General features: G+C 49.4%; 1 protein-coding gene across 1 annotated transcript in view; it reads right to left on the bottom strand.

The window, feature by feature from the left end:
- Positions 1–10246, bottom strand: part of PAX2 (paired box 2) — a 124926-nt gene extending 114680 nt beyond the window's left edge. The window contains exon 1 of the mRNA XM_055793641.1: positions 10156–10246. Within this exon, the coding sequence (XP_055649616.1) occupies positions 10156–10246 (91 nt within the window). The remainder of the gene's footprint in view (positions 1–10155) is intronic.
- Between the last annotated feature and the right edge of the window lie 2338 nt (positions 10247–12584).

Below are 12584 nucleotides of genomic sequence, written 5' to 3'. Positions count from 1 at the left end.
CGCTGGTGAGTCCAGAGAGGAAAGCTGGGTGTTTTGCTGGGAAGCTGGCGGCACAGAGGTGTGTGGTGAGAAGGCGAGTGCAGGGCAGGAAGGGGGAGAGTGTGCAAGCAGGCGCTGTGCCCACCCAGGCAAAACAGGCCCCTACCACTGTAATCGGCTGTCATGCTGCACTGGGCACCGAGGAGCTGGGATGTCGGCTGTAAACTCTTTAGTCAGGATTGCTCTGTGCAGCTCTTAGCACTGTGGGTCCTGATTCCTCGCTCAGGACCTGGTACTGCTGCAGTACAAGCAGCAATGGTGGCATTGGAGCGGGCTGTATGCTGGGCACAGGAGATAGGGCAGAGGTTTTTGCTCTCTTAAACTGGTTGGTGAGGAATGTTTTATGTCAATTATGGTAACAAGTATCTGCAGTTTAAAACTGCTCCATATTTCTGCCACAATAATGAACTGCAAAGAGAAAAAGAATTTGATTTTTACTAAAGAGCAAGTCTTTCCCCTTACAGAATTGTCAGCAATTCATTTCTCAGTGAGGCTGCTTCATACGTACATACATGAATGTGACTTAAAAGTGTCTCTGTAGGTTTGCAGTGTATCCACACTCTTTTGCAGGCACATTTAAATATGCATGTTGTATGCATATGTCTCATCTGTAAGTAAATATTAATTTATGTCTCAGCATGGTACAGGTGTGGAATTTGCATACGGTATCTGTGCTGGGGTGTGTGTGAATGCTTGGGTGGTGAATGTATAGGAGAAGGAATGTGTACCTTTAAGTGAAGCATCTTCAAATGCACCACACCCCATGCTATTGACATGACTGTGCCTGAGAGGCAGGTAGGAAAGTGTGTTTCTGTATGCCATGATACAGACACACCTGTGTACCCCTGAGCATTTGGTGGATGCCCATACACAGGCAGCTTGGGGACTTCTGTACACGAACGTGTGTGTGGGTGCCTGAGTCATGAGTGTGAACGTGTGTGGGCACACGTGAATGTGTGAGTCTGCACATGGTTGAGCATGGATGTGTGGGAAAGGGAGCATGAGTGAGCCGTACATTTCCTCCTGGTGAGTACAAGCGTAAAACTGCAGCATGGGGAGGACCTTGGCTGACAGTCTGGCAGTACCAAGCATGTTTGCAGAAGATGAAGCAGAATAGACAACACAGAAGTTATTTTTGTCTATCAGCTGAAGCATTATAGAGACATCAACAAGCTCTTGTCTCATGCCAGCTTAATTCCTAGTTAATCAGCAGTCTGCTTGGGCAAAGGAAGGAACTCACATCAGGGGCTGATGATGAGCCAAACTTCCCAATACCGATTTGGGAGCCTGCGAGGAGCCCTCAGTATTGCTGTGCTTGCCTGTGGCTGCGTTGCTGCCCACTGAGCAATGCTCTGGGGTAGCTGAATGCTACATCAGCTGTGTCCTGGTGGGAGCCACTCCTGCCTAGGGAATATGGGTTTGTCCTTTGGCTTGCCCTCCCCAGGTGGTCAACAGAAGCTTATTCTTCACTCTGTGATTAGATGCCTTAACCAGGCCAGTTTCAAGTGACTTAATTCCAAGGCTTCCACCCTCTCTTGTGGGGCACTTCCACATAACCTGCAAGCTGACTTACTTGCTTCACTCCCAGACCTTCCTCTGTCTCTGGTGCTCTGTAGAGATGCTGCTTTTTTCTTCTCTCATTCATGAACTAAACCCATCTTTGCTCACGGGACTTGTACATTGCAGCTGAGGGCCAACTCACTTATCTCTTCTGACCTGACTTTCCCATCTCTTTGCTGGAAAGCCACCTTCCACCTTCCTCCTTATTTTTCTTCCGGCCAGTTTCTCTGATGCCACAGGCCTGGTGTGGAAGGGTACCTGCCTGCTCAGGTACTCTCAGTCAAACTGATTAGTTTGCACACATCCTGGCAACCAGCTTGATAGTTGCTTTCTGTGATGCACTGGCATGGTGTCCTATTGTACAAATGTCCACGGAGAGTAACAGGGAATGGCAGGTTCTCATCTGTGGCTGCTTGGGATTCAACTGAAGGAGTTACCATGGGGTGAAATGAGCTCGGGAGTGTGCCTTGAGTGTTGGCTATTTCAGGCAGTTTCTGTGCATGTCCTTGTCCTGCAGCACTCTGTACTAAGGGCAAAGTCATCAAGGGCAAACACACCCCATTTTTTACCACCCCCCCACCCCCCCACCCCAAAAAAAAAAAAAAGCTAAGCTACCATGGATTTCCTAGGTATTAGAAAGCACCCATGGGCAGTTGTTATGGTATAGCTGGTGTTCATGCCCTGTCTGCTTTCATATTGGTATTTTATCATGATTAAGTATAGTGTGATCCAACCATCAAAGCACTCATGCAACCCAGCACGTGAGCTTGCCTTTGGCTTTGCTGGGTGGATTGATCTCTTATCCTTTTGGATGCTGAGCAGGTTGAGGCTTATTTCATTCTTGAAAGGGACGTGATCAATGAATTGTGGGTGCTGTCGCCATTGCTGTGGTAGAAGACCTTATGTGTACTAGACCATAGGCATAAAAAGAGTGGAGAGCCTTCACTTGGCCCTGTCTTAGCTGCTGAGCTGACAAATGAGAGAATCAGGTATCATCCACTATAGTGTTTGATATGCTTTGCTCTGTGTCATTAATAAACCTGTGAATTGGCCTGACACCAAACTCAGCTATCCCCTCCCCTGTGCTGATCATTACTGTGTTACCTTACCTTTGCTTCATGGGCCATCAGCCAGGTGTCAGCCCACGGGATAGTGTTCTGTGCAAGCCCATCTGGTGTTGCTTTCCTACTAGGGTTTTGCCTGGCCCCTTTCTCAAGGCTACTACAGTACTGCTGGACTTGCCCCACTCCCCTCCTGTACTGGCACAAGTCCATTTGTGTTCCAGACCTTTCCCAACTCTCCCAGTGGACTGCTTGGCAACAGTGCTTATCACTGTTAGTGCTGTGAGGCCAGGTAGCCCAGCAGAGGCCAGCATAGCTGTGTGCAAGGTGCTGTGCGAACACACAGAGCACATACATCTAAAGACGTCAGGGTGGGAGGTGTGAAGTGGTTGGAAGGGAAAAGCTGAGAAGAGGGGAAAAAGAGGCACTGAGAAGGGAAGTGGCTTGTCTTGCTTCCCCTGGCACACCTGGATTGTTTCTCATCTCTGTTGTCTAGAAGGCCAGGTTAAATACTTCTGAACACTTTCCTACCTGGCTTTTTTCAACCAAGAGCTCCAGGATCAAAAACTCTATTGCTGTCTGAAGCTCTTAAGCAATATGTTGCTCACTCTGGGATCTTCCCATGTAACCTCAGCTACTTTGGCCTGGGAAAAATGGAAAGCAGATCCTGAGAATACTTTTGATGGGAAGCACCTGGCCAAAGCCTGGTAACAGGGGAACAGGTGAGGCTGGCAGGGGAATGGAAGAAGTGGTCTGGAAGTGGGTTCCTAGTCTCTTCAGCAGCACAGTCTCCCTGCTGGGTCACTGGCCTAGGGCAGATATTCCTCCTGGCAGAGCCAGGCGAGCCAAGTTGTTTCTGTGGCAGTCATCTGGGCTGCGTGTCCATGCTGTATCCCAGTGTCCCCATCTCCCCTTGCAGTTCACAGTGCAGTCTTCTCTGGTGGTGTGCTAACAGGCGGCTGCATTATTCTGCACGATCTTTTCGTGTGCCAGAGGGGAGGGTACACACAGTGGCCTGCACAGGAATACTCCAGTTACCTCCTGGGGTCAAATGGGACATGCCACATGCTTTTTGGTTAGGCTTGGGGAATACTGGTGGCTGTACAGATGAAGCCTCAGCAATGTGACTGGTGTGTGTGTGTGAATTACTGACTTTCTGAAGTTTGTTGCTGTTGTTATTTTGATTTCACCTTTTCTCCTTCATCATCGTCTACCCCCCAAGTACAGTGCCTTTTTGTTCTGCAGCACTCACTCCCACTCCTCCTTTTTGTTCTGCCTGCCCAACCTCAGCTCTTGCCCCCACCCTGGCAAAATTGGGGTGATGGCAAGAGAGTTGGATCTCTTCATCTAGAGTGCTGGATATTTGAGGCTCCTTCTGTAGTCAGCAGAGCCAGAGATATCTTCAAGGGAGGTTCATTTGACCTAAGATTCAAGTTACTCTGGAGCAGTTCTTGGGTTGGCTCTGTGCCTGTGAGACACCTAGGCTAGATGAGCTGGAGAAGACCTGAGGGGTATGTGTCAGTGGGTCAGACAAAGCTGCAGAATGACTTAGGACAGGAAGGACTGAGCAGGGGTAATCAGGTCTGTTTCCTAGAAACTCCTCACTGGTCCCCCTGTTAGTTCCACAGTGGTGGATGTTTTATGGTCAGTGCTAAGCAAGTGCATATGCCGTCCCTGTTCTGTCCTGCCTGGGGTCTCTAATAGCAGTGACATGCAGAGAGGAGTGCCACAGAGAAAAACATTGCTCTGACTCTGGCGCTCAGCAGACTGTGGTCGTAGCTGCTGGAGAAGGAGTTGAGATTGATGTGAAGGGTAGCTGCATTTCTGTCTCTCTAGCCTCTTACTAGGACTTGGCGAACGCTCCACGTATTGTGGTTTGCTCATCTCCTCTTAATCACCTTCATTGTAAATGACCCAGGGAGATGTCTGTCACCAAGAAGTGGGTGGGGAAGGCAGAAGAGACTTCTCTTGATCGGAGTGGCAGGTGGAAAATGCCACAGAATATCTGCTTTGGTCCTGGCCATCTTCGTGTCAGATTGAGGGGAACCTGTAAACACACTCCAGCCTCTCTGATTGCAGGAGTCGCTCTGGGTTCCACTCTGGGGCCTTGTTTACTTTGGGAAGCGGTCTTTCCAGTTCTGCCTCCCTCCCAGCTGCATCCGGATATGGTCCAGGACTCACTTCCCCCCTGTCAGCCCTAACAGTGATTAATAAGGACATGCATTTCCTGGGTGTTGCACCCATTTTTCTTAAAGACTTGCCTGCCAGTGGTGAGCAGACCGAGATTATAAACCACTGCTGGCACGTGAAGGGCCCGGGGGCAGCAAGTCTTGGAGAGGCTGTGATGCAGTTCCAAGCATGGAGAGAGCACAGGGCGGCTTACAGAGACAAATTCTGCTGTCAGCTGTAGGTTTCCTGCAGCTGAAGTGAAACACTGGAATCTATGGTTCATTGTTATTCACACTGATATCTTCTCAGAGGTGACAATCCCAACAGTAGCTGTTGTGGTACTTCTGGCTCTTGCAAAGCATTTCTTCACTGTCTGAAAGATCAAGAAAAGCCAACAAGTGAGCATCCTGGAAGATTTTCCATCAAACTTGAGACTTTTTGCCTCTCTCATGGGTTCTGACTGCTGTGAATCCAGGTGGCTAGGTGGATGTTCTTTTGCTTGCCTTGCTCAAATGGATCATGGTTCAGGCAAGTCTTCCTTTGTAATCAATGAGAGTCTGACCTAAGTACAAAGCTCGAGGCCAGCTTCACTGTAAAAAAAAATCATGGACAGTGGCAGGGAGGTTTCTTGGGATTGTTGCTACTGCTTGCCTGTGGTAATGTCCTGTTGCCTGAGCTCTTCCCGCCTAGCTCCATACTAAAAACCATGTCTGGAACACAAATGTGTTTTGCAGTCAACCCTTTCTTCCCTGTCCCATCTCACAGTGGAGTAAATGCCAGCGCTGTCCTCTTGCTCCCATCTCTAATTATTTCTCTAAAAACTTTGGTCATTTGGTCACATATTTAATATTTAGACGTAAACCAAATCTAGGATAGGAACATTCAGGAGGTTTGGATCCCATTTGTGTCTTAGCTCAGTGTTATAGGAGATACCAGCTGAATTTACTCTGTGTTACTACCCTGTACTTAAGACACCGATAACTGACCTGAAGATGTGGAGGGACCTCCAAAAAGGTTCTGGTGCTGAAATACCAGAACAATGAAATCCATGGAGGTAATTCAGGAAAAATTACTGTAATGCTGCCAATCAAACACAGCTCTCTCCTGAAAAAGGCTCAGCACTATGGAGCATTGAACCAGAAGCTTCAGTCTCTGTAGTCTCACAACCAAACAGAAAAAGATTCTTATTGCAGCTTGAAATATAGGCTGGAGAATCATCCCTATCCAAATGACTAGAACCAAGTTTAGCCGGACACTACAGAGCTCTCACAGCTGCTAAGTCTTAAGTTTCTCTTTACCGTAAAGGTGGGCTGTCCATTATAATTAAAGTGAAATTTTAGGTTGAGGGAGCCAAAATCAACGTGTTCTGTGGGGTCATCATCCCTAGAGAGATGTCTAGTTCTCACCAGGGCTGATGCCTCTGTTCTCTCTTGCTATGGGAATGACAGTCTTGGCTATCACTTGGTTTTGGGTCAGAATATAATGATTGAACAGTTCTATTTTTTAGCAGTATCTGTTGGGTCTTTACAGTAAGGAAGAGATCTGCTTCCTCTGGACTTGTGTGTCCTATGTTCTACTTTACTGCAGAGATGGGTGACTTGGCTCTTGAGCTTTGGGTTTGGGCTAGGGTTAAGGCCAAAGCTTGGAAATTGTGGGCACTAAAGTGCAATGCTTTCTGAACAGTAGCTCAGAGTAATGTGAGAGGGAGTAAATAGTTTTCTCGAGGTAGGCTGAGTGTTCTAATGCCACGTTACAATGATATTGCAGGTTATGGCTAATCGGAGCAGCATCTGTGAAAGTAACTCTGCCCTGAGAGATCTGAAATGAAAGGCTATGTTTCAAATCAGGCATTTTAATCCTTTCTTACAAAACTTTTTATTGTTACTGCATTGGAAGGAAAAAGAGAAGGAACAGCAGGTTCAGGGCCTGTTTTTTAGTGGTCTGAAGTACTGTGGAAATTCCCACGTTCCGTGTTTCAACCTGTCGCACTCTGGCAGGGCCTGGGGCTGTGGCTCAGGGAGAGGGGCACGGCCCCTTCCCGTCAGCAGTTGGTCTTCACTCCTGCCTTCCTCCTCCTCCTCGCCCGACACGCATGTGCTTTCAGCTGAGACGCCCAGCAGCAGGATGCCGCTCCAAAATATCTTGATGAACCAGAGCTCCCTGGTGCTGCCCCGTGTCCTGTGGGGACTCGGTTGAAAGGCAGCATTTTCAAGGACAGCCAGTGCTCAGCTTTTTGATGAATTCAGCTCCAGCTGCTGTGGGGTAAACTCGGTCTCCAGCGCAGGGTGCAGGGAGAGAGCCAGGGAAGGATCACTGTTTCTCTCTGGGACTGCAGCTGCCTGCACATACATGAAGGAGAGGTGGGAAAAAAAAGAAATGAAGGCAGAAAGTGGAGAGGATACCAGTTAGTAACCTCTGAAACTGGGGTTAACCACATTGCTTCCAGAGATGGCTGCATCCTGCTTAGGGCCAGACTTGAGTGAAGCTGGTGTGCTGGTGATAGCGGCCAGAATGTACCAGCTCACAAACAAACAAGCACGGAGAGGAATAAAGGAAGGCAGGAAGACAGATGCCCCTTGGGCAAACACTTGTTAAATTGACAAACTTGTAGAAAATGATTAAGGCTCTCGCTGTTCCTGGTCCAGAGGGGCCCTGAGCTGCTGCCTCGAGCTAAGATACAAAGGTAGTTCCTTGGGAGCCTACAGTGGACAGGGCACAGAGGGAGGTGAAACAATTACTGCCTGTCTCTACGGTGCTGTCTCTTGTCAACTGTTATTTATGTTTCCCCAAATGTTGCAGTCTTCTTACAGGGAAAGCAGGCCCTGCCAATCTATGGCAAAATAATTGCAGCCACCTTTCTCTCTCCTTCTCTCCCCCCTCCCTCTGCCTCCCTCCCTCTCTGTTTCTTGCCATGTCTCACTCCATCTACGATTTACCTTGGATTCCTTTGATAAAGAATTGCATTGTAACATCTGCTAAGAATTCAGATCACTCACAGACTGGTAGGGATGAGCGCTGTCTTGTGCCTTGGACCCTGCTGTGACCCCTGTTGGAAGCCACCCTAAGACAAGAGACCCATGCCACTACAGCAACCCTTGCTGAAGGCATTTTGTGCCATGCTTTGTCTTTTCTCTATTAGTTTGCAACTGAGGCAGTGTAAAAGTTCTTCCCTGTCCTTCACAGCTGAAATACACTCCCAGGAACTGAATCAGATGATGTATGCAGGGGGGCCCAGCTGTACCGACCTCACTGGGGGGGTTAAAGAGAAAGGAAGGCTTATTACAAACCTACTTCTCACCCCTCTTGGGGGGCTGCCTATGCTCTTACAACTGATGCTTGTTGCCCTTGCACTTGATTTTCTTTGGAGGTGTCCACTTGGGTAGCAAAGAGCCAAACCAAGGGCCCCAAACTGGCACAGCTTGTGCTAATAAACAAAGCGAAGCAGCCAGGGCTAGCCTGGGTCTGAGTCTCTAATTGCTTGGTATAAAAGTGTGGTGCAGAGTTCAAGTTGCAGTGAGCAGCTCCTGGAGATGATTTTTGTCAGGGACATGGTGTCTTCCAGCAGCCCTTGGGGTTTGTTTCACAGAGGAGCCTATGCCCTTCTCTGTCAGCATACTGTACAGCCCAGGGAACAAGGTAAATGGAAACGAGCAGAGACCTTTGCCGTCTCTTTTGGCCTGGGAGCGTGGATGCTTTCAAGGAAAGCCATCAGCACCTGGACATGATTTCAAGCTTTGGGCTTCCCCTCACCTACTGTTCTGTCCACTGCCTCCTGCCTTACCTTCATTCCAGATAGGCACAGAGCCAGTCAGGAAAGGGTTAAGTGCCGCTTACCCCAGCCAGCTTTGCGTATTTAAAGTGAGTAAAGGTTTAATTACCAAATGATGACAGTGTCATATGGTTTTGGTGATGGCGCGTGGCATTCGATGAATGCAGAAGAGGGGAGGATGTGAGAAAGACACTGAGTGGCAGTGGGGAAGCGAGGAAGCTAAAAATGCCAAAGACAGTAAAACATCTGTAATTTGCAATTCGCTAGTGTTCGCTGATTGCTCATGGATTAAAGATTAAAATCTATTCTCTGGCAGATGGGGGAGAGAGAGAGAGGAAATTCTTACGAGCATGTTTTGCATCTGCATTTCATTCTGCTCCTCTTTACAATAATCACGGATGAGGAAATAAACCCAGATCTGGGCTGGCAGGAGGCGGGGAAAGCACACAATATAGGCAGGACTCAGCGTGCTTCTGCTTGGGAAATGCCAAGCAGAGAGGAGAAGCTGACATCAGGATCGCTCTTCTTGGTGCCTGGGACTCTGTTTTGGCTGCATGAGGATGAATGTTCCCATGAGGCTCAGAAGTGCCAAGAGCCACAGCAAAGTCTTTCTTCTGGTCACCCCAATTCTGCGTCAGGGGGTTTCTTTGATGGGAAGGGGACGTTAGCCATCTGTCCTGTCTCAAGGGATGACTGAGTCTGGCTACAGTGTCCGTGACGTGATGTTAACGCTTGCAGGCAAACAATACAAGTAGAAATAATGTTTGCAAGTATAAATCATTTTTATAACTTCAGCTAATCAGAATCTGTCCCTTTTATGGGCATGATGAGCTTGCCCCCCTGTTTCTCCCTCTCATTCTGACTCTCACACAGGGTTTCTCAAGTGTGCAGGGCATTAAAAGAAAAATGGATAATAAAACTGCAAATGCAGGGCCTGTGCCTTTGAGGGGCTGGGTACTCATGACTCTGGTTGGCTTCACTGGAGCCAGCTTTCGCCGTGAAGCCCACGGTTTGAAAGGCACGAGGCCACCTTCGGACCTGCACAGCCTGGCAGCCTCACAGAGCTTAGGGAGCTCTCCCTGCACTGTAGCAGACCAGGTGGTCTCCTGCCTGTGAAGTGCGTCTGGCAGACCTGCCTGGTCTGCAGGAATTCTCTTCTCTGGAAGGAATAAGGATCATGCCAAGTGATCAGGATAGCGGAAGGGGGCTCACAGCTCCGGGGCCCTGCTCTGGGCCCTGGCCGGGTTCTTTGGCTATTTCTGGTTGCCAGGAAAGGCAACTTTTTTGTGCTGCAGTATAAGCCAGTATTGGTGAGGAACTAACTGTAACTCATTTCTGCTCCAGCTTCCTCCTGCTTCCCACAGTGCTGGCTTAGCTCCACCCACACAAAGAGTTTTTTTTCTGTGCAAGTAAAATTTTGTTAATTGTCTTTGGACGTGTTGCACAAAGGTGAAGATGGTACAGCCTGTCAATGGGAAAAATCATTCCACAAACAGCATGCATTGTCATAAAATTATACAAGTGTACTGATATGTAAGTTCATTCTCACATGCTTACCTTCATCTTTATGCACATACAGAGGCACCCCAAAATCCCAGTCCTCATCCAACAAACCCATGTACTCCTTCCGTTCAAATATTACCATCATTTTTGGTGCATGGAAATGATAAGGTGGACATGCCAAATGGAACCTAGACTGGGCCAAGTGTAGTTCAAATGGGTACTTTCCTTGAAAACAGGAAAGGGAACGGGTCTAAATGTCCTCGGGGCCTCCTGCATCACACCCCTATTCCATTTCCATGTCCCAGCCATAGCTGTGGCCTAGCTCCAAGGCCCCCATGCCATGTTGCTGCTTGGCTCTGTGTCCCACTGAAACAGAATCGTAGAATTGTTGAGGTTGGAAAAGGCCTTTAAGGTCATCAAGTTCAGCTGTTAACCCAGCACTGCCAAATCCCACCAAACCAAGTCCCTAAGTGCCACACCTACATGTCTTTTAAATCCCCCCAGGGCCAGTGACTCCACCGACTCCCTGGGCAGCCTGGTCCACGCTCGGCCACCCCTTTCCGTGGGGACATTTTCCCCAATACCCAACCTAAACCTGCCCTGGCGCAGCTTGAGGCTGTTCCCTCTTGTCCTGTCCCTTGTTCCCTGGGAGAAGACACCAACCCCCCTGCCTACAGCCCCTGTCAGGGAGCTGCAGAGAGCGATCAGGTCTCCCCTGAGCCCCCTCCTCTCCAGGCTGAACCCCCCCAGCCGCGCCCCCTCACACTGGTGCCCCAGCCCCTTCCCCAGCCCCCTGCCCGGCTCTGGGCACGCTCCGGCCCTTCTCCGTCCCTCTGGCAGCGAAGGGCCCACAGCTGGAGACAGGGTTTGAGCTGCAGCCCCACCAGTGCAGGGTACAGGGGCATGGTCACTGCCCTGGTCCTGCTGGCCACGCTGTTTTGAATGCCAGCCAGGATGCTGCTGGCCTTGGCCACCTGGGCACACTGCTGGCTCACGTTCAGCGCCCCCAGGCCCTTTCCTGCCGGGCAGTTTCCAGCCCCCCTTCCCTGGGCCTGCAGTGCTGTGTGGGGTTGGTGCCACCCACGTGCAGGACCCAGCATAGAGCTGTGCTGGATCTCATACAACAGTCCTATGTCACCTGGCAGCAAGCAGATTGTTTCACCTGTACCCAGATCTCCGTAAGGTGTGATGGCACACCCACGGGGAGCTGGGGGGGCCTGACAAGCCCCACCTGGGACCCACAGTCACACACGCTCTGCCCATCGGTCTGGCAGGTCTCATCTGAGGCCTGGCCAGCTGCTCCTTGCTTAACGTGTGCTTTAGGCACATCTGTCTGCGGCTTGGTCTCCTGGAAGGCTCTTAGACCAAGATTTAGCTTTGTCTTCGGTTCTGTTCATAGTACCATCTTGTGCTGCTTCTGACTGGGCTCCCTGGAAGGAGCCTGAGCTTAAGTCAGCATCTTGCCTGGCCCAGGGACACTGTCAGACCTGTTGCAGCAGTCCTGCGAAGCTGTGCTCTGGTGGGTGTAGCCTCTGCTGTGGTTCCTTTGGGTGGTGGCTTATACTCTGTCATGGAGCAACCCTGCTCCTGCTGCTCCTTGATGCTTTTCAGCCTGCTCTGACTGAAGCGCTGGGCTTGCTCTTTCTACCAGTTGTAGCTATGGTTCTTTTGTTTAAACTGTCCTTTTCCTGGTTTGTCAAAGAAGAGATCGCTTTAGCTGTGGTCAGCAGGAGATTTCTCCCATCTCCTGACAATACCTGCTTTCCTTTCACCATGTGTTGTCAGCCCCGCTCCAACTGCCCTCCTGGGCCTTCTCCCCCTGTCATCCTTAGCCCGGACCCAAATCCTGACCCTGATCTTCCAGGCTGAAAGTGCTGGGTCTGCCTGGGCCACAGCCCTGGGGCTCTGCTGACAGCTTTGCAGAAATCTTAAAGAGTTACAGTTGGGTTCTGTTAAGTGTTTAGGGATGGGAGAAAGGTAAAGCATAGGGCAGTATTGCTGTGGGACTGTTAATGGGCTATCAAATGTAAGCTGGAGCTACCAGGAAAACTTAGCTGGGAGATGTGTTTTGTCTGAGCGATGCCTGATGCAGCTTGCCTACAGCTTCAGAGAAAACTTAAGGCTCAGTTTAGAGCTGAGAGAATAAAAAAGCTGAGCTGTAGTAGGATGGGGCTGGAAAGATTCTGCTGAAGGAAAGTGGATAGTGCCAAGGTATGTCATGTGATAGTGGTGGGTTTTTTTGTTCTTTTTTTTTTTTTGTCTGGGGAACAACTGGTAAGTGTTGGGGTGATGTTTAAATCCTTGGCAAAAAGGTTGATTTTGTATTTCCATTTGATAAGTGAGAAGGAAAGTGTCAGAGGGAGAAAAGAATGTGCATGGGAGGAGAAAAAACCTGGTATGTGTGGACAAAAAAAGGAACGAGCATTTGATTAAGAAGAGGAAAGTGATCTCTTTGAATTGGGTCGCTGCTGTTGGACCACTGG

Source organism: Falco peregrinus, chromosome 1 (assembly GCF_023634155.1).
Source record: "Falco peregrinus isolate bFalPer1 chromosome 1, bFalPer1.pri, whole genome shotgun sequence".
Taxonomy (NCBI): domain Eukaryota; kingdom Metazoa; phylum Chordata; class Aves; order Falconiformes; family Falconidae; genus Falco; species Falco peregrinus.
The sequence above is the reverse complement of the archived record's forward strand: the minus strand, read 5'-3'. Positions and strand labels throughout refer to the sequence as shown.